The sequence below is a fragment of the Balaenoptera borealis genome, assembly GCF_965194805.1.
Source record: "Balaenoptera borealis genome assembly, chromosome: 5".
NCBI classification, from domain to species: Eukaryota; Metazoa; Chordata; class Mammalia; order Artiodactyla; family Balaenopteridae; genus Balaenoptera; species Balaenoptera borealis.
In genome coordinates, this window is record NC_138862.1 from 29,699,060 (window position 1) to 29,726,496 (window position 27,437).

The following is a 27,437-nucleotide window of genomic DNA, read 5'->3' on the forward strand; positions in this document are numbered from 1 at the left end:
ATTTACGACAAAAAGAGGGATCTAAGACACCAGTTCACGTTTCAGGGTCTGGACAATCAGCTCTCCCCGCTTCCCCTCGCCGCCAGATGGGCCAGAAAACCGTCCCGCCTCCCGCACCTCCACCGAGAAGCTTTACCTGCGCCTCGGGGCCCCGGGGGAGCCGCTGGTAGGAGCCGCTGGCCCTCCACCTCCCCAAGCTGGAAAACATGGTCCGCGCGGGCTCCCGGCGACGGGAAGAGGATGGAGGTCCGCGGCTGTCACCTCTCTTGGCTGGGGATGGTCAATTCGGCGCCTGGAAGGTGGGAGGACGCGAGCACTCGGCCCGGGAGTCAGCTGTCGCCCTGCCCTCCACCAGCCCTTCCTGCGAGCGCCCTGGGCGGCGGCGGGGAACGGAGGGAGGAAAGGGAGGGGCGGAGTGGGAAGAAGTGGGACCTTCTGCAGAGGCCAAAGATCTCCTCTGCCTTTGGGGGAATTTGCACTTGACTCGGTAATTCTCACTCCTCAATTTCCAGGGTTGCTCTGTTAGAAAATGTGTCCCTTTATAATAGAAGCAGAAAGCTCTTTCTTCCTTGGGATGACATTTAGGTGTTTGCAAACAGTGTTAACAGCTGTCCCCTACAGAAAACTGTTAAGGACAATAGGTGTCAGTAGAATTTTACAGAGTGAACTAAACTGCAAGGGCCTTAAAATTAGAAACTAATGAAATGCTTCCCTTAGTATTACAAAACAATAACAGTATAGGGAATCTAAATTTTACTTTTCAAATTAATCATAAAGCTATGTAATAAATGCGAAAACTTCGTAGTATAGGATTAGCAAAGAACTAACTGAAATACATGACTTATAAAGGGGGATATGAAAATTAAGAATAGCATTTTGACTTTTAATAAATATTGATGGGTCATGAACCTTGTATAAGTAAGTATTGGTGTATGCAACAAATCACTTTCCATGATATGTGTCTAATGGTCTAATGAAATACTTTGTTTCAGTTCAGTAAGAAGGTGAAATAACAGAAGAGGGAGTAATTTTAAGAATTCTGTGTAATGAGGATAAGGCCATGTGATAATTTTACAAGGATGGGTATTGTGTTTGTATTATGTTTCAGGACCAAGGAACATTCTGTCTGCTTCTTGAAATTAATGTTAGAGGTAAATGGAAAGAATTGAGTATATAGGAAAAGAAAAGGCCAGCACCCTCGAGAAAGGCGTTCAAAAGTTGTTACTTACAGGGAGTTTTAGCCTGCCCACAGAATGGGTCAAACTGAGGTACCAAAAATGTCTACATGAGGATTAGACCAAATGATACCTCATGGAATTAAAGTACTGGGGAATATTTAGAACATTTATTTGGCTTTCTTCCTCCCTTCAGAGGGTATTTGTCTGGCCCCATGCAAAGGGGAAGTTGTAGATTTCACTTTAAAATAAATGTGTCTGTGAAGAATTGAGGTCGAAGTTCAGGGCTTAGAAATTTTGTTTCATGTCTTCCAGAACTTTTCACAAATTCACATACCAATTTGGGGACATCTTTTACTCAGCAGCCTCAGCCTGAGGGGCCCTTTCTCCATCTGCACTTTTAAACTATTCACTCTGTGGATTCTTTGTGGAAAAGGAAAGGTGTTATAGAGATAGTTCCTGCTTTTTTCAGCTATCAGGAAAGAGGGAACTTGAACCTGAACCAGAGGGGGAAGCCAGGAAGAAGAAAAGGCCTAGAAATAGCTCAGGCTCCAAACTCAACATATGTCTACCTTCCTCCTGTTGGAATTAATCCCCTCAGGAAAGGGCAGTTCTAGCAACTGGAAACAGACAGATTTTCATGAATACTCAGCTCTTTAAAGAGACCCAGTTCCTTGATTGGTGGGGAAAGAGGAATCCCTAAGGTAATGGAATAGCTGAAGTTAGAAAGGCCTATAGGTGTGTTGGAGAACTGGAGTGCTGGAGCCCCTACCCAAAGGGACTGAAGGAAACATCTCTGGGAGCCCCACAAAATTACATTTTAATCTCAAGCTTCCGCAGAAGGAGATACAAGATAAGACTATGCTAATGAAAAGGAAGGCATGAGTTTTGGGGTGTTTGTTTTTAAGAAAGAAATTACAGTTTTTATTGCTTCAATGCTTAGTTAAGGAAAACTCAGTGAAGTATTCAGATTTGTCTAAGGAACAGAAAATATTAAATAAAATGACCCTGGCATAAACAAACCTTACCACAAAATTAGCATTCTGATTCACTGAATTCTCATGCTAGCTGAATTGTGAAATAAATATTTCCTTTTGCAGCAAAAAAAAAAAAAAAAAAAAAATCATAGACAGGTAAGGAGTGGAACGTATTTTATGTCACAATATTCAATATTTTAGGTCGCTGGAAAGAGTCCTTAGTAGGGTTCTTAACTTTCCAGGGATTCTGCTCTACTTTACACGTTCTGCAGGCACTGCACCTCACCCTTTCTTGTTGAGGAGAGCCTCCTAGATCAGGGTCAGAATCCCTGAGACTGATTAAAAGTAAAACTGAAAGAAAGAACTGCCTGTTTCCTATAGTTATCTGGGCATATGGTTGTCACCGTGGCAGAAAGGGGACAATTCTTTTCTTCAAGGTGATTGCAGGTTATATCTTCATGGGAGGTGAGGGATGGAATAGATGTTATTTTCTTTGTTCTTGTTAACCTTGGTATTAAAATTGAATTCACAGCTCTTCGGTTCTTGGCATACTATCATCATTTTGTTAAGGACCATTTTTATTTTGTTTTGTTTTATTTATATTTCCCCACCTTCCTATCCATTTTCCCCACCATAAGTCAATTTATCTGGAGTAACACATAAGTATCTTTTAAATTCAACTTCTACACATTTATTGAGACACTTCTTTATATTTAAAAACTCTATGGTGCTGTTTCACCTGTTTCAAATATATATACAAATGGTATTTTCCTATAAAGTTATTGCAATACACCTCCCTCCCTCCCCACACATTTTTTCACTTGACGTTATTTGTAGAACATCTACCCATGTGAGGCTACACACACATTGTTCCTGACTGCTGCGTGACGTTTTGTTCTATACAAATACTGCAATTTCCAGGAACTCAGAATGTGATTGAGCACACAGGCTCCAAGGTAAGACTGCAGATGCAAGTCTGACACCACCATTTACCAGCAAATCATTAACACCTCAGGGCTCACTTTCCCATTTATAAAATGGAATAGTACTGCCTTCCTCATAGGTTTGTTGTAAGCACTATGTGATTTATTCATGTAATAAGTAAAGCATTTAGAACAGCAAGGGCACATGGTAAATATTGCATAAATTATTATGATGATAATTACTTAGCTAGTCACCTAGTGAACAATATGTAGGCTAACTCCAACTGTTTGCCCTCATGGTTAGTGCTGTAAGGACTCTCTTCAAGACTGATATTACATTTTTCTTAGATCAAGGGTTCTCAATTTTTGGACTCAGGACTTCTTTACATTCTTGAAAATTATTGACTACCCAAGTAACTTTTTTGTGTGTGGAGCAGCTCTATTGATATCTGCTATGTTAGAAATTAAAATTTTAAGTGCAAAAATATTTATTAATTATTTAAAGATAACAATAATACACCCATTACATGTTTTCGTAAATGCTAAAAATTAAAAACAAAGATTACAGGGTTCTCAGGATATATTCCAAATCCACCACATCACAGAGGAGGTGACCAAGTCAGGAGAAAGTTTGATGACTTTCCCAACATTACAGTCATAAGGAAAACTGGGGAAAAACATCAGATTTCCTTGAATCCAGGATTCTTTGTGTTTCTTTTTTCCCCTTTACCGATCTGATACCCTTTCATTTTGCCTCAAGTAGCTACTGATATGCAAACATAAGAGAGAAGATGCAAAGTCTGCTCATTTTTACACTAACAAAGAGTAACACGGTTTATTTGTGATTATTTTTGTTGTGATCCTAAAGTTGTATCCACATGACTTGGCAAAAAAAGGAATTTCCAAATATTTCCCAAAAAATTTCTTCGGATCTCCACTGCATTTTGCTGAATGCTGTTCTTTACTTAATTAATATATTTAACAAGCATTAATTTAGCACCTCTGTATGCTAGGCATTCTGGAAGGTGCTAGAAATGTAATGAATCATTCCTGTCCTCGTTAAATTATGCACTAGTGGGAGAGACCAAGAAGAAATAAAAATAAATAACTAAATAACTAAATAATAATAAAATAAATAAATAATAAAATAACAATAAAATTAACAATAAAATAATAAATAAATAAATAATAAATAAATAACACCAAAAATAAATAAATAACTACAAAATGTACAGTGCAATGAAGAAAATGAACAGGATGCAATATTAGAGAATAATCAACCAAGACAGGCACCTCCCTCCAGACTAGTTTGGTGAAGGCTCACAGGTTATGACATGATGAATACACTGTAGGGAGCCATGAAAATAGCTGGAGGCAAAAACTATTTCAGGTAAAGGAATACTATGGACGGAAGCCTGAGTTCTTCTTTGTGTTTGTTTTTTCATACATTTTATGATGTAAGTTACTTGAAAAATATAATCTTCCCATGACTAGGTGTTGCTATACCTGCAGCAGGACTGTATTCTTTATTTCTCCACCTTCTTTCCCCATCATCATCTGAAGCATTATTTGATTTCTAAGGAGGTAAATATGGGATACAGTCCACATTTACTGTATTTAAATGAACACTTATTGAGCCTTATCCCACATATCTGTATGGGATTCTTTCCGGACATTCTGTACATAACGCATTTCAAATAGATTTGAATATTTTTGCTCAAACTCATGTAGGATGCTAGAACAGAGCCCGGGAGGACTTTAAAAACTTAATAATAGCTAATATTTATAGTGCATTTATTACGTGTCAAGTATATACTAAGATATTTACATTCAATATCTAATGAAGTCTACAAAACCAAACCCATGCATTTTTGAGAAAACAAATAACTTGTAAAGAGTCATATGGCTGATAAGCCAAGAGTTGACCGGAAGCAGTTTTACCATCAAGGTAGTCAAAAGGAAGGGAAACAGTGCACTCAAAACTCAAGAGCTGTGGTGGTTTGTATGCACATTCATATTAACACAGCTAGGGAGGATGGTGTCAAAAGGGGTGGGGTTGTTACCATAGAGGAGGGTTCGAGGAGAAATACATTTTCTCACTGTGTAAACCCTGTCTTTCAAAGGCAGGGCGATGCCTGTGAATTAGGAATACTTTTCTGAATTTCCCATAGTTCAGGTGAATAGTCATGGAGTCATTCATCAGTTATTCATTGAGTATCTATTATGGGATAGGCACTGTGCTAGGTGCTCGGTAAAAAAAAAGGGTGGGGAAGTAAAATCCTGTCTCATAACACTTACAGTCTAGTGTGTTTGGGGGAAGACAATAAATAGATAAATGAGGAAATGTTTTGATGTCAGATGGGAATAAATGCTACTGGGAAGAAAAATGAGGGGAAGAGGAAAAGGAATATGGATGGTGTTGTTGCATACAATGTTGTTGTATGGTAATCAGCAAAAGACTCCCTGAAAAAGGGTCTTTCAGCGAACACCTGAGGAGAAAGAGGAACAAGGAATGTGGTATTTGGTAATATTCAAGGAAACCTTGACATGAAAACTTGCAAAACAGATGTCAACAGTTTGGAGAAAAGCTGGGACGACTGTGGGGCACTTTTCAGAATATCCACCTCACTATGGTTCTTGATGGCACAGTGGACGATATAGTGCGGAGAGAGAGGACCAAACAACCCTGATCCAAAGAAAGATTTATTAAAGTTGGATTTGAGTGTGAAGATGTTTTAGAAACATATCAATTGACTTGGTTTGCTTCTATTTATCTTTTTTATGTAGGCACAACAGTGATACAATAAAACCACTGTCTAAAGTCTAAAGAAGCTCTCTAAAGAAGTATAAAATAACACATCTAATAGTTAAGAGGACATTGTTTCATAGTTTCATTGGTAGTTTTTTTGTTTGTTGGTTTTGTTTGTTAAAAAAGTATCATTTCAAAATAAGGTTAATATCGTTTAAGTACCTAGAAGTAGAAACAATAGAAACGCAGATGCAGAAAACGGACTTGTGGACACGGGCGGTGGGGGGGATGGTGAATTGGAAGATTAGGTTTGACATAAATACACTACCATGTATAAAATAGCTAGCTAGTGGGAACCTGCTGTATAGCACAGGGAGCTCAGCTCGGTGTTCTGTGATGACCTAGATGGGTGAGATGGGGGGCGTGGGAGGGAGGTCCAAGAGGGAGGGGATATATGTATACATATAGCCGATTCACTTCATTGTACAGCAGAAACTAACACAACATTGTAAAACAATTATACTCCAATAAAAAAAAAATTGTGTGTATTTGAAAGCTTGAAAAAGAAGTCACAACAGGTTGTGTACAATTTCTGCCTCTTTCCCTATCCCCTCCTGGGCCAACATTCTCCTACTTAGAATCACTATCAATCTTTATCTGTTAAAGAAAAGGTGGTGGTTATGACACAAGAATGTAATCATTATCTTCCCATTAACATTAACAAGATGAATTTATGGGACAAGGATGAGCTATAGAAGAAAGTTTTATTAATTAGGCTGTAAAAATGGCATTAAAGAACAGAGAGAAATCAGAAAAGCTTTAGATTCTTCAGACTATGGAAGTGATTATCCTTAATCATAGTAAATTCTTACTAAAATTTAGACATGGTTTCTCCCCCCCCTCCAGTGATTACTTGGGAATTAATTTAAGGATTAATGAGAAAATTTTATTTTTATTCAAATTTGTAAAAAATGGAGGAGAAAGTGAAAATATATTATTTAATATGCTAAATTTATCCCTTTTTAATGAGCTGAAACAATCTAATTAAATCTCACATTAATTTGAATTTAAATGTCAATATACTTATGTATATTTGGAAATAATAATTATATTTATGAATATATTAAGCAAATTACCTAAATGTATTATTTCCCAATTTTATGAATTGAACAAACATAAAAAATATTTTTTGAAAAAGCGAAGAAAAAAAATCACCAAAACTCCATATCCCCATGATGGTCACTCTATGTGTGATTTTCTGTGTAAGCACCATTATTGTAGTTAAGTGCATTTTACCAGGATTACATTTATGTTCTTCCTTTTGCTACAATGATTTACATTTGCTACATTATCTACATAATTATCACTTAAAAAAAAAATCAACCTACTATTCTATTGTGCTAATGCAGCAAATTTAATTAATGAAGTAATGTTGATTCTTCAAATTTTAGATTATTTTCAAATTTTTACTGTCACAGAGGACCTAGTCATAAACCTCTTTGTGCAGAAAGTGTTTTTATCCACTTCTTTTTATTACTTCCTTGAAACAAATTACCAAGAATCATTAGTTCAGAAGGTTTAAAATTTTTATTGGCTCTTGGTAACTTTTGGCAACATTATGTAAAAGTATACTACTAACATTGTTTCCAGGTCATACTTATTTCTAAATTGATTTATTTATTTCATCAGTTCTGCAACTCTCCTCTAGTTCTGTGGATACTAATGATTGTAATGGTGTAAACACCACTAACAATGATAAATTTATCTAGTTCAAAACATGCCAGGCACTATTCTAAGCACTTAATATAGAATTGTAATGGAAAATTATAGATTTTGTATTTAAATATACTTGCATTTGATTACTTACTCTTTCACTAATTAGCACAGTGATCTTGGGTAAATTACTTAACCTCTTTAAGATAAGCTTTCCCAGTCATACTATGCAAATAGTATTAAAAATCTTGCAGGATTTTTGAGAGAATTGGTTTTCTTAAGACTTGAATTTTTTTTAAATTTATTTAACCCTTTAACCTGACTGGAATTTATTTCTGAACATGTTAAAATTTGTGTAACTTTTTTTTCTAAATTGTTAATTTTTCATAACATTGCTTATTAAATATTATCCCTTTGCCAATATTTAGTGATATGTACTTCCTTATATTTAAATTGTCATATACAGTTGTGTGTTTATGAACTTTCTATTCTTTTTCACTGATATATTTTCATGCCAACACAATAATACTTCAGTGATTATTGCATCCAAATATGTTTCATTCTTTAGCAGGCTATACTTTGCTTGCTAAACTCATGGTTTTTATTGTTCTGTTTGTTTCAAAGCACTATTTCATAGTTTTGAAAATTTATTTTTACCAGAAAATTTTAGAATTATTTTCTTGAGTTGCAAAATAAGTGTATGGGGTGGGGTTTTGTTAAATGCATTCATTAACTTCAGGAGTACCAGTATCTTTTCAATATAATCAAAGTCAAATTGTTAAGGCTTTGTGGATAGTTGCTCAATGTAAACAGGTGCAGCAGTCTCTGTAAATGAGACCGTTGGGGAGAGAGGGGCCCTCCAGTGCTCCTATTAAAATCAGTCGGCTTTAATAAATGTTTTCACTAGAACAAAACCCATGTGTGATTGTACCTACAGAATTAACTGAAATATATTAAATCAGGTACCTTTTTTGAAATATACAGGATACGCATTCTAAACTATTCCAGTTAAGTATAAAATTTGCAATCATATTTTAATTATCAAGAGTATAAATATTGGTATATTGAACCAGAATGTGGCATTCGTAAAAAAGCATGAGGAAATTAATTCTGACTAATGAATTAAATCCTGATTTAATTGAAATCCATTTCAATTTAATTACATATGCCCTCAGTGTCATGCTATTTATATGGAAGATAATAACATGGCATTTTATAAAGTTGATTTGCATGAAATATTTAAATAAGAAAAAGGACAAACTTACCTTAAATGAACGGCCCAAATTATACAGTACAATTTTAATATTTTAGACATCTGTTCACAAAATTTAAATTTGTTAAATAATAGTAATGATAATTAATATTATTAGCATTCATTTAGTGCTTCCTACATGGCAGGCATGTTCTAAGTGCTTTCTTTGTATTCATGTTATCGCAGAGTAAACTTACGAGGAAGAAATTATATGATCCTCATTTTATAATTGAGGAAACTGAGGCACAGAAAAATCTAAGAACCTTGTTCCAAATTATACAGAGTGAGTGTTTGAACCTGGGTTGTTCTCCAGAGACTGTGCTTTCAACCATTTTGCCCAGAACAATCAAATCCTTTATATAGTCTATCTTTCTTCAACTTTGCTTAGCAATTGCTTTTGATTATCTATAGATTTGTAAATTTTAGCTGAAATACTTTACAATATTTTGACTATTTATTTCAGCTGATCAGGGATTCCTAGAAAAGATCAAACAAGGCTTAATAAGTGTTCTAGTTCAGGATTAAAGGCTAATCATAGAACAAAACAGTGAGCATATAGTATGGATTAAAAATAGAGAACAACTTTCAAATATGACTTTTCAATTAAAAGTATGACATATGATTATAGAGTATTGCCCTTTTGCCCATATAACACTTTCTGATTTAATTTCAAGACTATTTTATGATTCCATAAAAAATTGTATCAGTAGAGGTCTATAAAAGATGTAAGATATTGGTTTGAACTTTATTCTTTCTACACCAAAAGTAAAATAAGCAATTACATTCAGCTCCTATATAGAAGCAGGGGGCTGTCCAGCTCTAGCATTAACAACTGCAAATTCAGACTTTACCTTTCTCTGGCAAAGGATGGCTGGTCCGGAGCAAATCATCAGCCAATAGGAGCCCCCCAAATCAACTATATATGTTGCTTGAGCACCATCTTCTGGACACTTTAAATAGCAACCAATTTGGGAACACTAAGATACCAGAGCAACGTTTGAATTCCAAATATACTCCCCTTTATGCCCCTGTGTAGTAGCAATCCATTTCCACTAGCTCTTTGGAATTAATTGCCCAGGCAGGACATTCACCTCCTTCTTTGCCTATTGATTCGCTGGCATGAGGAGCTGCAAGTGGCCAGGTGGTAGGCTAAACTTCCTAGATTAATGGAACCATATTACTGGGTCTCCTGGTGGAAGAATTCCTCCCTTGGGAACCAAAACCACTAAACTAGCAGAACCACAAATCCTGAGGTCCCTAAGGGCTCTGACACAGCTACTTAACTCTGCCATTGTAGTGTGAAAGCAACCATAGACAATGGTGTGGCTGTATTATTACAATAAAAGTTTATTTAACAAATAAACAACAAGCTGAATGTGGCCTGTGGTTCACAGTTTACCAATCCCTGATATATATATGATACATCTCATATATATATATATCTCCCCGATTTTTTGGCAGATAGATACAGATACATTTAGAGATAGAGATAAACATGATAGATATAGAAATAAATTTCTAGTAATAAGGAGCGTCTACTTGGCTGCTGAGACTGTTTTACCTGCCACCATGAACCAAAAACCTTAAAAGCCCTGTGCTAATCTTTTTCTTAATAACTGTGGTGTGTGTACACGTCTGTGTGTGTGTATGCATGTTAATCTAAAATCTTCTGTGATAACTAAACTTATCCTGCTACTTAAGATTGTAAGATTGATTCAGATCCCAAATCCACATCTTATGAAATATTCAAGGGGCTCCCCAAGACATCTGGGAATACCCAGCATAGTCTTAGTCAGTGTCATCTTTACTTTCAAACTCCTACTTTAACTAAATTAGAACAAATAATTTATTGCCACTTATCCACGACTTGTTAACTCAAACAGTGAACTCAGAGTTTTCCTTATTTTCTACACACACACACACACACACACACACACACACACACACACACACACACACTTTACTGAAGGCCTCTTCTAGCATATCTGACTTTACTGATGTTCTGGACAGATGACCTAGGTTGACCTAGACTGCAAAGTAATAATTTGAAATTGAACATTAAACATTATCTCATGGTGCTTTCCACCAACAAAGGGTCCAGTCTCACAGCATTTTAATCAGCTCTCTCCCACACCATCCTATTCTAACACATTTTAGTTTGTATTTTATATTTTATTTTACATTAACACAGTTCTGACACATTTTATTTTCCCAACTTCCTGCTAACTATTGCCCTCTAGTGGCTTCTCAAGGTGATTTCCTAAACACAGACTTCCGGCACCTAAAAAGAACTCAGGTGTCAGCTGTTCAGATCAACTCATCTTTAAACATTTCCCTTGCAATAGACTAAACCAGTATTCAGCATAGTCTTTATATAACTTTACTTTGTAACTCATTTAAGTTATTGAGTAATAATTAAGAAGATATTAAGTATTTCTCCACATAATTTGCCAAAACATGGCATCTCTGATAATAAATGGTCTGTCAATGAACAATATCAAAAAAAGATATCTTCCAATAGGGTGATTCACTCGGCCACATTTCATAGTAGTTCATCTTATTTTGTGTAACAGAAGAAATAATGAAAATTAGAAGGCTTAAAGGAACCATATTGACGTGTTTGTTGTTTTTGTTTTGTTTAATGGTACTGGCAACTGGATTTACTACCCATCTATAAAATTCTGTGGGCCAGAATAATATGTTTTAGTCTCAATGATCAGATCTCAGCCAAATACCTTTATAGACACTTGTGTGACTAAAAATATCTTTTGAAGGAAAGCTGTTCATTGTCACATTGTTCATTGTCCTTTGATACAACTCAGGAGGGCTCCCTGCCTGAGAGGGAATGTAGAGAGGACTCCTTATTTCTTGGAGCAGAGCTGTAACCTTGGCTTTTCTCCTGCTGGTCTTCAAAACAATCAAATATGTCAAGTATCTGTAGTTAAGACACATTATAGGCACTTGTGCACAAGAGATCAGTATTCAGGAGTAAGCTCAGAGATGGAATATGAACTCAGGTATGATTCACAGAGGTCATGATGAGATATTTTTGACAAAGAGCACAGTGAGAGAAGAGCAAAGGGTCAAGGAGATTTATTGATCAGTCCTAAGATATACTGAGTGCCCTTGACTCTGGACCTTTTACTAGAAGCTCAATGTCTAAAACTTCTTGAGTTAAGACTCTCAGAGTGAAGTTTGATTTTGCTTAATATTTAGTTGACTACTTATTACACTTTACTGGATTTGATAATTCAGACCAAAAAAAAAAATCCTCCACACAGGATTAGTGGGATTAATAGCCAAACTCTGTCTTTAATGATACTTACAGAACCCCAAGGAAGTGCCAGTCGTTGGAACTCAAGATGAGGAGTCCTATTCTCTGAAAGTAGTTTTCAGTTTGCCCTTATCGTTCTTGGGACTGGAATGATTTTCTTAACCTTCCTTTGACATCTGCTGGGAAGGATCAGTGATCCTGTATAATGATTCTATATTCATGACTGCCATCTATCTTTTCAGAAAGCTCTATGATTATAATATTACAACTCTTAGACACATGTAAGACATAATTTTTCTCTTTTCTATTTCTCATTACAAAAATGAATTTTGTAAGTGATTTTAGATATTGCTATATCCATGGTAGCAAAGGGGGTGATGAATCAAAACATTCATGTTTTCTTTGCATAGAGAAAACTGGAGAATAAAGTAAGGTGTCCCTACATCATCACTGCACTCTGGGATATCCAGATAGTTACCTTAGATTATGTTAAGAAGAATTTTAATTTACTGTTTGTGCTGTGTCACATTGTAACAATCTGACTATAGCTAGTTGGATAATGGATAAACAATTTAAGGGAATGAGATACATTTCTCTTCTCCTGATTATGTTTTCTAGGGTGAAAAATATTAAAATTCATCCTTGCACTTGAATTGGAGAATTGCATCAATTATCTGTCTCAATAGATAAACATAGGCATAGAAATATGGAAAACGGAACATAGTTATAGTATATCCTTGTACATATTAATATTGAAAGCTATTAAATTGTGCCGCTGTGTTGAGTGTTTTCTCATTTTCGTGCAACAGAACTTTGCTTTTGCTTTTAAGAACTGAGAAAACATCAGTCCTTTTCCACACCCTTTCATGATTACATGTCAAATTCTTAAATTTAATATGGCATGTTAGATTTTTTTGTGGTCCAGAGGGTAAATAATATGTACTAAATATTTGTAAGATATCTAGGACATTCTTAGTTGCTTTATCCTTAACATGTGGAAAAGATTATTGTTTCCCACTTTGTGTATGAATAAACTAAGAAGAGAAATTGTACAAAGTTTTATTGCTGCATGTTTCTATATGTGATTTGAATTGGACATAGATTTCAGATATTCAGTTTCTTGAAGAAATATTAAGGATCTGTTCTATAGGGAATTTAAGATGACTAGTACATGGTAATTTATGAAAATGTCCTAAGTAACGATATGTCAATTTAATTGCATATGTTCCTACAGTAAAATTATTTTTCATTGCATCCTGACTTAAGTACCTAAGTATTAGTAAACAATGATATCTTGAGATGAATGGTAAGAACAATCAATACACAGTCCATTTGATTCAAAGTTACTATTTATCTCCCTTAGAAGCTATGGTGAAGGAACAGATGAACTTGCTTTCATGATATGACTGCCATTAAGAGAAGTAATCAAGACTAATGTGATTTTTTTTATAAGATGTTTACTCCTTCTGTTTAAATTAATTGTGCCCCAGCATGTATTTAAATGCTTTTCTTAGTAAAAGATAAAGTAAATGGCAGAAAATATCAGTAGTTTAAATTTTGAAAACAAAATCAATCTTTTATACAGTATTTTTCCCCACCCGATTGCTTTGGTTTCCTTTTTACACCTCATGAATAAAAAGCATCTAGTTAATGATCTCTTGTCTTTTGAGGCAATGGCTATAATTAATTTGCCTCACTCAACTTCTAACTCAGATAACCGATTCTAGAAACAGAAGAAAATAAAAACTCACAACAGCCATGGTAGTAAACCTAACTGAATTTGGGAACATTTTCTACAAACTGCCAGGATGATAGAAATGAGAAACCAATTAGCTCAGTGATGGGAAGCAGTAAGCCATTCTCTCTGCATCCTCTGCCATTTTATTCCTGTTTCAGAACCTGAAGATCTTTATCAAATAGAAAAATTGACAGCTATTCTTCTACTTCCTAGATGCTACTTTGTGATGTCAACATCTACAACCCGACTCAACTTTTTCTACATCTAATTAGAGACCAAAATTTCTGTAATACTAGTGGGATAGAACCAGGGGCCACCCAAAATTGAGACTGGTGGTGCCAGCTTACTATCTTCTGCAAGATGTAATGCACACAAATAAAGTATTAGAAAGAGGGATGGGGTCAGGAAGACCTCCGGTCATGGTACACACTGAGGGTTCTACAGATCCACGTGTGTTATTTGTTCAGAACGTTAAAAACCCAGGTGGTGAGTATAGAAAGGGCTCATTTCATTCCTGCAGGATCCAAATAGATAAAAGCCTTCTAAGTAATGAAAGAGCATATGAAATCAGCACATGCTTCTGAAACAGTGTTCTGGATAAAGTCCCAATAAAAGAATGGGACTTGCACACAAGTTGGATCACAATGGACATAAACTCATTCCTCGGTCCTTGTGATGTGGTAATCACTGTGCCTGGGGAGAGTTCTCCTTATTTAGGACTAAGTACATTTTTAAAAGAGGGAAATTAAAATGTATGATAAAGCAACAGAAAAGAAGTCTTTGTGAAATTTCAGAGAAAGAAATTCCAAAAATTATTTACTTTAAGACATATAATGATCAGCATGTTAATTCTCCTCAGGACACAAGGTGTTTTCAACATTAATTAAGCATGGCAGAAAACCACAAAGAAAGAGCAGGTTGGCATGAAGGTGAGTAAGACATGATAAAAAAGAGATGGGTGAGAAAAAGAGGGACTTAGTATATTCCATAACTGAAAAAAAGCCAAATTGGAAGAAGAGTACAGCATATTCTGGGTAAAGTCAATGATAATAAATTCACACCTTAAAATATCCTGTGAATGAAAAGAAATTAACACCTTGAACATACCTTCATATTTTAAGAAACAGAATGGTAAATAGAAAAATTCTAGAAGTATCAAGGCAGGATAACTAAGTTGCTTACAAAGATTTAAAGAATATTTATACCGGTCTCAGAGTTCATCTTTGGAAACTTTTTTTCACATATTCATTGGCAATTTACTTTTCTTGTTTTGTGAATCACTGGTTAATATTATTTACTATTTTTAAAACTAAAAGATTTTAGTTTCACAACTGATTCATAAATGTTGGTTCTTATTTTAAAACTCAAACACTGTAGAAGTATAAAGGAAAAAATAAAAGTCTCTTGTGTCTCTCAACCTTCACCATAACTCCTCTGAGCAAAGCTGGCCACTTTCAACTAATGCAATAGGAGGACTAAAAGAGTTCATCCTTCTGAATCTATTAACTCCTAGAAATGTATGTCATTAAATAAAGCCATTAACAATCAGCAGTTTATACGGAGATGTCTAGTACAGCATTATCTATGTTAGTGAAAAACTCTTCAAATTCCTAACAATAAAGTAATGAAGCCAATACTATGAAATGTGAGTTTCTCTAGTCTGTATTAGCTCAGGGTTTAAAATGTGATCATATGAGCTCTAGTCTCTATCTTGCTCTTGCCCACACTTGTTAATGGAAAGACAGGAGTTGGTCTGTGAAGAGAAGAATTCTTGAAGTTGAAATATGGAGTGGTTACATTTTTTGGTAATGAGTCAAAATCTAAGATATGACCACAGGAGTGAGTGTATGAGGTAGGGCAAGAGTTGAGATCCTTAGAGGAGGGTTCAGGAAACTAAGGAACCAGGGCTTTGGAACGATCAGTTAGGTGTACATTGAAATCACTGAGAATTCTGGCAGGAACAGCATTGAAGAGATGGACAGTGAGCCAGGAGTGAAGTTGGACAGGAATAAAGACGCAGACGTAGAGAATGGACTTGAGGACACGGGGAGGGGGAAGGGTAAGCTGGGATGAAGTGAGAGAGTGGCATGGACATATATACACTACCAAATGTAAAATAGATAGCTAGTGGGAAGCAGCCACATAGCACAGGGAGATCAGCTCGGTGCTTTGTGACCACCTAGAGGGGTGGGATAGGGAGGGTGGGAGGGAGACACAAGAGGGAGGGGATATGGGGATATGGGGATATATGTACATGTATAGCTGATTCACTTTGTTATAAAGCAAAAACTAACAACACCATTGTAAAGCAATTATACTCCAATAAAGATGTCAAAAAAAAAAGAAGTGAGAGAGAGCACTGTGAATGATGCAATGAGCAGGCATGGCTGGTGATGTATCGCGATAGAGGGAAGAAGGGAGAGTGATCTCGAAGTGGCAATGCTGAGCAAAGAGCCAGCCACCCCTCCTCCAGGCTGAGCAGTGTGCGGTGGGTGCCTCCACCAGAGAGGGCTGCAAGGGAACCAGTGTCCTCAGAGGAGAACTTAGTCTCAGTTAGAGCAGGTAGTTAAGGGAACAGGTTAAGGATACAGGGGGTTTTTCTACTGAACGACTATGAGTCCTAAAAGCACAGCAGGAAGGTTCAGGAAGTGAGAAGGAGAGGAACATGAATAAGAGGAGGGACGTTCAGATGCCTCATGGTCCCTATAGTCTGGGAGAGGAGGGATGACCTGATGTGTTTTTTTGTAGCAACTGAATGCAATCCAGATGGATACCATAATAAGAATCGTCTTAATGGGCCCAGGGGAAATGGTGACGGAGGAGCTGTGAGCACCAGGGTTGGTGGTAGGGAGAGAGAGAGCGAAGAGGCTCTCGCCAGAGCATCACAGATATGGAGCCCTCCTTTACTCTCACTGAGGCGGCCAGAGGAGGGGGCATCTTGCCAGTACACAGCTGTCCCTTTGGATGGAGCCCCCAATAATCCAGTCTACTGAGGGATTTAGAACTCTGACTTAACAATGAAAGAGCTATAGATTCCAGATTCTTATTTATAGAATACCTTATACTCTATACTTTCTTATACCTAGATTCTTATTTAATAGTTTTAGGGAATACTGGGGGGCCTAATACCACTTAGATGTTTAGAGTTAGGAAGCCTGAGAATGACACGGCTGGATCTGCTTCATGGTCACTGTGAAGAAACAGGGTGGATTTGGAAAGAAGATGGGAAGAGACTATTTTGTCTCCTTGAATGAAATGTAAAGAAACGAAAGGCATTTAGTGACATAAACAGAGCTTTTGTTATCTACTTGACCTGAGAAGATTAAACTGGGTTTGAAGCTTTCTAGGTTATGTGGCTTTGTGGTAGCCAGAGTTTAGCTGTGACAAAGGAAGTCCAAGAGATAGCTACACAGATGGCCAGCTCAGAGGGGAACTAAAAGCCAAAAGTAAGCAGAGTATGTAAATTCTTAGAATAGTTTTAATGCAAGTTATTTCCCAAGACTTTTTAATACCAGGTTTTAAAATATCTGTTTATGGATACAGCATATGATTAAATGGGATTTTTTATGGTTAAAATGAAATGAGCAGTAAAAAATTTTACAGATTACTCTCAGGATTAAAGCTCTGTAATTTTACTCACTCTCTAACCATAAGGAGGGAGAGGTGTCACGCAGATCTAAACTTCCCGGTTAACAAATATGCTGAAAAAAGATTAAAGGCAGGCTGACTTGCAGAAATGCATTTAAATTGTTCAGTGAGCATATTGAAAGTTATTTGCGTTGGTTAATGGAAGATGACAAAAAAAAAAAAAAATCAGTGCTTTCCTTTCCATCTCACTGGTATTTTAAAGCAAATAAAACCAATCTGATTGCATTAAAATTCTGAAAGTTGGGCTTGGCAGAAATACTTTAGAGAGGAATGAGAAAATATCCCTCCACATCTCTGCCTGAATTCCAAAGATGTCTGAAGAAAAAGAAGTGGCAGATGGAGGCCAAAACATAACACTTTTTATTAATAAAGCTTGGCGGGAAGATGCAGTGGAGTATTAGATCCAAATGGTCCCAATAATCGGACTCTAAAATCCAAAAAGTTTACTAACGTAGTAAAGGTTGTGTTGGTAAAATCTCTGGTATGAGGAACAGAGAATTACTACACCTTGAGCCCAAGTGACCACTAAAGAGACCAAGGGAAAGAGCAGTGCTTCTTTTTTTCCATTTTAAAATGATACGAATTTTTTTTCCATATCCCAGCTGCTGTACACTGAGATGTCTCACACTGAATGTCATTCCAGTTACCTATGGCAGAGTAATAAACTACCCCAAAACTAAGTGGCTAAAAACAAAACACTTTACTATATTTCATGATTCTGTGGGTCAGAAATCAAAACAGGGCTCAGCTATAAAATTCTTCTGCTCCCCATGGTCTTGATTAGGGTCATTTGGGGGTATTCAGCTGATGGGCTGATACAGAAGTCCAAAATGGATTCACTCGCATGCCTGTCTTAGCACAGATTGATGGAAGACTGGGTTCAACTATGCTCTTCCATCTCTCCACGCAGTCTCAGGACGTCTCCACATGGTTCCTCCAGCTGAACTTCTTACATGGAGACTCAAGATTCCAAAGGTGAATATTCGAGATACAGGAAATGGAAATGTTAGTCTGTTAAGAGTTGGACCCAGAATCTAGCCTCTCATCATTTTAGCCACATTCTATTTGCAAAGAAGTCAAAGAGTCCACTCAGATTCAAGCCGCGTGATAGTTTGCCTGCCCTTTGACTACACAGAAAATACATTCAGCCCTTCCCATGACCCCCCTAAGTTCTCACTGCACTACAGCAACAGCTTAGACCAGGTTCCAGGTGTGGATGAGCCTCCTTGGCTCCTGGGGCTTGATTCCTCTCTGTCTGATGAGCTATGATCTAAAGAGACACGTTTTCCTACCACCACACAATGGTGAGATAAAATAAGAGCAGCAGGAAACTCAGTTCAAATAAGGAGGGAATGAGCGGCACAGCAGTTACTGAAATCTAGGGTCGGGGACAGTTTTGTTCCCTGGGAATGATTCACCTCTGCTCTTGGCATTGCCTTTTAGCTCTTGGTTCTGCTTTTTAGGTCCTTATCTATATGCACTGATCAATTTTTTTTTGTAACCAAGTGACCTCCTCAGCCTGCTTCCTGCCCATAGTAGGTTGGGGAGGTCCAAAGACTCCTTCGTATTTTGTATTGTACTTTTAAAATCCATGCCATTAGCATAAACCACTCACAATTTTTTTTTTTTTTTTTTTTTTTTTTTTTAACTGATACAGGCCCTCTTCTACCTCGGGCAGAGAGTAAGGCTGCTGTGGGGCAACATCTATAAGATCCTTTAGTGTCCTAGGATTCATGCGCTTACATGTTTTTGAGGTCTCAACAAGGGGATTTAGAGCAGCCACACATTTACAGTCTTTACTGTGAATTTCTTTTAGTGCTTTGGATTTTTATATTTGCTGAGGCTATTTCTTTCTTTGAGAATTTTTTGGGGAATGACTAGGGATGAAAAACCATTTTATTTTCAAACCTGACAATCCCTGGATTCTTTGTATTTCCTCTAAATTCTTAAAGTCTAAATGAAAATGGTACAATTCTTTCTTTAGTTTCTCTTTCTTTTCCCATCCCCCTTTCATTTTGTATTTAATCATAGAAAGAAGGCTGTTGGAATTTTCCACATTCTGTCTATAAATTTCTCCAGCTAGATCAGCGAGTTCATTAAATATTTATTTTCCACATTATGACTGGGAGCTATGTTACCAAACTTTCCAATAAAAATTTTCTTACTGTTTTTCAAATTTTCACTGTCTTCTGTAGACTTCAACTTTAACGAATCATCTTGGGAAGACCCTTCCAGCTTCGGCCAGCTGCCCTCTTCCTGCTATGCTGTCCCAAAGCCAGGGTCAGTTGTTTTAGGTTTTTGTTATGACAGCATTTCTATTTCAGGCACCAGATTTTGTAGGATGCAACCAAGGAAGAAGAACTACTATGAGTGATAAGGAATGGGGATTTATTCTAGGGATTAAAACTTGCACTATCATTGAACCTGGTGGAGAAGTCTTGGAAGAGTGTTACCTTCAGTAGCCATCCTGAAGTTGCTATAGATCATTACGGCCAGAAGTAGAGGGCAAAAAAGGGGATGTGAAAGTGGAGTGATCAAGGACAAAAACAGGAATCTATGTTTATTTCTTAGAATTTCCAACCAGGATGATGTGAGTGACTGCAGAAGCAGCTGACGCTTCACACAGAACTAAACACACGCCTGCCCCAGGACTCAGAAAAACTGAACAAGGAGATCCCTGGGATACTGAAGAGCTGTGGGCTTGAACGTGAACCTGCAGAACAGTAAAAGCGTGGCAGTGGGCTGCAACAGTGTCTGACGTCCCACACGCAACTTCAAAGCATAACTGTTGCTGCTTCCATGTTTCCTTCTAAATACAGTTTTCCATATGCCTAACCTGACCTGGAATTACAGAGACAAGAATTCTGGGAAATGTAGTTCCAGTTCAGCTAAATTGACACACTACAAATTCACTGAAAATGGGTGTAAGTCCTTCGAGGTGAGTTCATTCCTACCAAGTCTCTGATGTACCTCAACTTTTAAAGAGTTCAAGAGTTAGTAGGAAGCTCATAAATATCCCAGCACTGACCAAACCCTCAGCAAATTTAGAAAAAAGCCAATTCCTAGCCATGAGGACTATTATTCTAGAACTCAATATTTAGCATTGCCAAAGTCTATTGCAAGAGACTTAGCTGTAAATGAGTAGCGACGGGTAGATGGGACGATGGGTAGGGCATCCTGGTTTCAGCTCTGACAGAATGCTAGTGCTAACCATTTAATACCAGATAGTCAATGCTCACTGTATAGATACATAAATTGTAAACCTCATCTCATTCCTGTAGGAGGGTTATTTTGGTACAAGCATTTACCACATTTCTGGGTAAAATCCACAAAGACATACCCTTTTTTTTCCCGAAGTGGCAATCAAAACATTGCTAATGTCTTAGAAAGTGTGGACATCTGCAAAGTTGGAAGCTTTTCTTTGCAATCTGGAAAACCCTCTTCATTTTCATTTCCTGGCTCTTCATTGCTGTATTAAAGGGGAGCTTTGTCAGGTAATGTGGACTCCACACGTGGGAAGGTATTTTTAGCCCTGTTGCTTCTACCATTTGTTGTAGAATTGCTTAGACCTACAAAATCTTCCTGCTTTCACATTTGTTTCAGCTAGAGAAAACTTCCTCTGCAGATTTCTTGGTTGAAGCTGCTGTTGATGTTTCTGGTGTTCATGTACCTAACAGCCCAGAGAGAACAGATAACTCTGTCAGTCTCTCCTCCACTTCTGAATTCCATAACTTTCATGTACATGTTCATTTAAGACAGTTAATATTTGCATGTCCACCTGTAATAACTACACCATCCTGTTATAACTCTAGTACTTCCTGCTCTTGAGCCAGAGGTCATGTTATATGAATTCCAGATTAGCCTTTTCCTGGTTTCTGTATGCTAAAAGGCTATACCATTGAAGGTCTCTCCATGGGGAAACACTTGTCTTACACAGATATAAATATTCAAGGACTTGGGGATGTTTAGTCCTTTTAAAGTATTATGTGTCAATACCACTGGAACTAGGGTTGGCACATTTTTATAATAGGAAGAGAACTTGAAGAAAAAAAAATTTCATGTTACAAGAGCTACCAATTGAACAAAGAAGAGAGAAGAAGAAAGACAGCAATATTAGATTGTTCACTTTCCCTTATTATTTATTTCTAATGACACAGTCATATAAATGTTCAAAAATATTGATTTTGTTTTATCCTTTTCACCCTGAATACAGACTACTTAAAACTGGAATGACTGATAAAATGTAAATTACATTGACACAAGAGGGCAGCCTTCTCATATATATTTTCAAAATAAATTGCCAGGACTTCAAAAAATTCTGTAGATATTTTAACTCACATTAGAAAAGAAGGAAAAAAGGAATCCTAAGCAAAATTAACCCTTCAAGGTGATTATTTTGCTAGGTTCCGCATTTAATTATTGGTAAGTAGTTCTTGAATTTAAACTATCTTACATCAATAAAATAAAATAAGAAGAAAAACAAATTTTGACTGCAGTAAAATTGCACGGATTTAAATGTTTTATGGAGATACAAAAGCCTGTGGAGATTATATTCTGAAGCTAGAGTAATTAAAACAATGTAGTATTTTTGTAAAGCCAAATACTTCAATGGAATATAGTAAAAAGCACAGAAACACGAACAAGTAAGAATTTATTATGTAACAGAGGAGTCATTTTTAACTAACTATTTGGATAATAAATAGGTTAGATCCTTAACTTATACCACACAACAATATTAATTCTAGATAGATTATATTATATATTTGAATGTTAAATATGAAATAACATGCCAGAGGTAAAGCTGGAAAAAGTCACATAATTTAATAATGAAAAAGCCTTCCTGACACCCAAAGAAGGTACCACAAAGGAAAAAACGACAGACTTGAGAACAAATTGTAAATTCTTCAGTTCAAAGGTCCCCAAACAAGACTTGACAAACAGGGAAAGTACATTTGTAACAACTATGAATGCAATGGTTAGTATTCCTTTCATAAAGGATCCACTTAAAATAACTAAGAAAATTAAGAAAAATATGAGTCCCCACTAGACAAAATGGACAAAGAACTTCATTTACACAGACCAGGAAGTTATCAATAATTAAAATAAAATATTCACCCTCTTTTTCCTCATAAATTTCATTTATAATAAAGTAACAACAATAACAAGATAACATACTTGGCTTATTAGAGATTGGCAATTATAAAAGAAATTAAATACCTAGTGAGGGTAAGATTGTTGGAAAATGAGCTATCATCTTACATTGTCATAGATGAATGTTTGTGTTCTTCTAGAATTCATATGTTGAAACTGGACCTCTTAATGTCATGGTATTAGGAGGTGTAACCTTTGGGAAGTAATTAGGACTAGATGAGGTCACGAGGGTGGAACCCTCCTGAATGGGATTAGTGCCCTTCTAAGAGTCATGTGAAAGCTTGCCTCACCTCTCTGCTCTCTGCCATGTGAGGATACAATGAGAAGGTCACTGCCTACAATCTGGAAGAGAGTTCTCACTAGAGAACACCCTGGATGTCCATCCTCCAGAACTATGAGAAATAAATTTTATTTATTTATAAGACACCCAGTCTATGGTAATTTGACATAGCAGCCAGAAGTGACTAATACTGCTGATAGAAACATAGATTACCATCATCTTTCTAAAGAGAAAACCAAAATAAGATGTGTTAAGCCACTTACCCTAAGTAACAGATTGGATTTTGACACAGAGATCACTACTAGCTCGACCTATGATCCTTATGTTACAATAAATGCTTGGATTTAAGGAGTATATTATTTAGAATCTAAATCAAAGACCTAAGCAAAGAGAGGGAATTTATTGTAAAACTACAGATTCTTAGGTAGATTATTTGAACCATGGTCTCAAATGCCTTTATTACTTTCTTTTGTTTCTGCTTTTCTCTGCATATCTATGTTATTCTCTTCTGTAAAGGACTTTATCTGTTTTTCTTATACACAAGATGAAAAACGGCTACAGACATCTCCTGAATTTACATTTTCTGAATACAGCCATTCCTTCTCTTTCCCTGTTGTCTTTTCCAGAGGAAGAGACCATGATTGAGCCATCCTGGATTGGGTGCCAATTCTGATCAAGCCCTTTTGGCCAGAAGTTGAAGGCACCAAGAGGCTCTGATTGGCTAGGCTTGGGTTTTGTATATTTAGCTGCTTCAAACATTCATGACTGAGGAACCAGTGTCCTTTGGCTGCTATAGTGTGGATCATGGTGGTGGGGAATTGGTATTTCAATGAGATTATTTAAAGTGAGTCAATCCACAATAGGTGTGCAGATATAATCAGGTTTCTGAACTTTGAAATGGAGGAACAGACTCTTCATAGACTGCTCTTTGTATTAAATTTAACAATTCCACCTTGTAAGTCCTCTTGTCAGGGAGCTGGCTACTCTCTCCAGACAACAATCCTGCTTTATATTGTACCTTTCTTTCAAATTTCGATACAGTCAATATGCCTCAAGTTTAGGTTTCTTTAAGCAAGTGACATAAAAACTAACCAAGCAAAAATTAAAAGTGAAGTATGTCATTTCATCATCATTCATCTTTGTAGGAGGTGTTGTCTTGCATTAAAAATTCTTTTAATTTCTGTTTTTTGTTTGATTTTTTTGATACTGATAACTCTTAAACACAGACACCCATCCACACACACACACACACACACACACACACACACACACTCCACTATCTCTTTTAAAATTTCTCATGTTTATTCTCAGTGGTGAATGTTATGTGGAGAAAAAAGAATTGAAACTTCAGGAAATATGGGACTAAAATAGGAAAATTAGGGGATCAAAGAATGAAAAAGCAGTTTTGTCATAAAATGGTTCTCTTCCAAAGAATATTTGCAGGAAAGCCTCCATTTAATTTACCCAAAGTAACCTTAATAGATTTGAAATTTATACTAAGTTAAGGCAGAGTCTTTACACAGAGCCTCATTTTTAGTCACACTGACCATTAGGTCCAGGTTTATATCTAGGAGAAGTGATAATGAAATCAATTCTAGCAAGAGGTAATTATGATAGCTGTTAACAAATTTCCATTTAAAAGCACCAATCAGTTATTATGGATCCTGCAAGTAAATCTTTAGTACCAATAGTGTGGTAGTATATTTAGAGTCCTGGAACAGGTCCCATGACACTTATATCCTAGCTTTTCTCTGCTGAAAAAAGATGTGCATTTTTGGGCAATTAAACTTCAGCTTCCTCATTTACAGCTGTTTTTCTCAGGACTAATGTCTGGCACACAGCAGCCTGAATAAGTAATAGTTATTCAGATTATTAGCTTCTTACAGCTTCAGTCCCTTATTCCTTCATTCATTAATCATTCACCCATTCATTCATTCATACTCCCCAAATCAAGTAATGAACATCTCCTGTAGTAAACAAAGTTTGATTGATGTTCTCTTCTGCTATTGCCTGAAGATTTAGTTCTTTGAAGCAGTTCAGTGAATTTATCTTCAGTGTTCTTCAGAAAAGTACATTATGGTAAACTGCACAATTCTTTCATAAGGTTCCCAATTACTTCTGTGGTACAGTGGACCAGAACGATTGTCTTAGTCCTACTTTGATGGAGGACAAGGAGGGAAGAACCTGCTGCATGGGCAGCTGGATAATCTGTGGGCAGAAGCTGGAGGTGGTACCAATTTGTGATAAAGACAGATCTGAGACTTTCATCAAAGTAATGGCATGTAACTGCCTCTCTCTTATGTTCACATACAACCCACAGGCTGACATTTGGAATTTCTTATCTTCTTGTTTCCTGGGTATGATGTTTATTTTAATCAGATTCTATCTTTGTGCACATATTCTGAGTTAGGGCAAGTTGGGGCAAATGGCTGATCTGATCTGCCATCCAAAATCTGGTTGTATGGCCTTGAGCTTTGCTACTACCTAGGGGTAATGTTTTAAGCCCAGGCGATTTTAATTCAATTTTAAAGCAATATAATCATTTAAGAATCTCTGGTTAAAAAAAGATGACAATTTTTCAGACCAAGTGCTGTACAGACATTTGAACAATTAAAAAATGTCTGGCCATGCATACAGAGGCATGTGTTAGTTGAGTCCAAAACGCCTTAGCTCATAATAAACAGAATTTAAGGGTTACTGAATTTTGCCACTTAAGAAAGACTAATTTTTTTCAAAATGTAGTATCAGGATCCTTACATAAATATAAACAGACAAGTGAATTTGCTAATAAAGGGACCAACCACCCACCAGAATGGTATAAGGATTACTTTAAACTGAAAACATCTGAACAAACAGCAGCCTCAGAAAGAAACCTTATCTAAACTTCCCCTTACTGACTTGAGCAGAGCCATAATGCCCTCTCTGAAGGAGTTTCCTGTTTGGGAGAAGACTGATCCTTAGCACTGGAATGTGAGAGTTCAACTGCCATAAACTCCGCTTTGGGGGAGCTTCCAGCCCAGAAGGAGACTGCCCCCAGCACCTGGATGAAAAATTGTGTAAACAAGCCTGATAGAAACTTCTATACTTTCCCACTGAAGCTCTAAACCACCCCTCCCCTTTTGTTAAACTGGTGTATAAACCATGACCTCTGGCAATTTGGGGAACCCCTCCTTAGAGTGTTCCCACATGCATGTGGATCAAACTTTGCTCCTATGTGATGGTTAATTTTATGTATCAACTTGACTGGGCCACAGGGTGCCCAGATATTTTGTCAAACATTATTCTGGGTATTTCTGGGAGGGTGTTTTTGGATGAGTCTAATATTTAAATTGATGGAGTAAAGCAGATTGCTCTCCCTCATGTAGGTTATCCTCAACCAATCTGGTACAGTCCTGAGTAGAACAAAAGGTTGACTTTTCCCTGAATAAGCGGGAATTGCTCCTGCCTGGCAGCTTTGAAGCTGGGACATTGGTTTTTTAACGTCCTTCAGACTGGAAGCACACCATTGGCTCTCCTGACTCTCAGGCATTGAGTTGGACTGGAACAACTTCACTGGCTCCCCTGAACCTCCAGCTTGCCTACCGCAGATCCTGTCAGCCTCCATATCATGTGAGACAATTCCTTACAATCAATCAATCAACCAACCAATCCTATTGGTTCTGTTTCTCTAGAGAACTCCAATACATCTTGTTGATCTGTATGTTGTTAATTAATTCACAGGTCCCCACCCACTTGGACATAAGTTGATAGAGGAACTGTTTTCTCCCAACAGTTCTGGTAATGAGGATGGGGTATTCCAGGCTCCCCACTCACTCTGGAGGCTAAAGTTGAGATTTTGTTTTTTTGTTTTTTTTAAATTGGGGTATAGTTGTTTTACAATGTTGTGTTAGTTCCTACTGTACAGCGAAGTGAATCAGCCATATGTATACATATATCCTCTCTTTTTTTTGGATTTCCTTCCCATTTAGGTCAAGGTCACCACAGAGCACTATGTAGAGTTCCCTGTGCTATGCAGCAGGTTCTCATTAGTTATCTGTTTTATACATATTAGTGTATATGTGTCAACCCCAATCTCCCCATTCATCCCTCTCCCCCTTTCCCCTCCTGGTGTCCATACATTTGTTCTCTATGTCTGTGTCTCTATTTCTGCCTTGCAAACAGGTTTACCTGTACCATCTGTACCAGATTCCACATATATGCGTTAATATACGTTATGTGTTTTTCTCCTTCTGACTTACTTCACTCTGTATGACAGTCTCTAGCTCCATTTCGATGTGGACCATTTTTGAAGTCTTTATTGAATTTGTTACAATATTGCTTCTGTTTTATGTTTTGGTTTTTTGGCCCCGAGGCATGTGGGATCTTAGCTCCCTGACCAGGGATCGAACCCGCACCCCCTGCATTGGAAGGCAAAGTCTTAACCACTGGACCGACAGGGAAGTCCCTGCAGTTGAGATTTTGAAACCTCCAACCAAGCCAGAGAAAGTAAGCTTTCTTACCAGTCTTGGGTCTCTGCTAAGTGTCCAATTAAGTGAGGGCAATAAGAACTTTCCCTTG

At 37.0% G+C, this 27,437-nt stretch overlaps 1 protein-coding gene across 1 annotated transcript in view; it reads right to left on the minus strand.

Moving 5' to 3' along the window:
- The window catches only part of LOC309628661 (multidrug resistance-associated protein 1-like), a 114,352-nt gene that overhangs the window by 83,036 nt on the left and 3,879 nt on the right, over positions 1–27,437 (minus strand). Inside the window, exon 2 of the mRNA XM_082391885.1 lies at positions 137–21,119. Within this exon, the coding sequence (XP_082248011.1) occupies positions 137–208 (72 nt within the window). The 5' untranslated portion in view covers positions 209–21,119. The remainder of the gene's footprint in view (positions 1–136; positions 21,120–27,437) is intronic.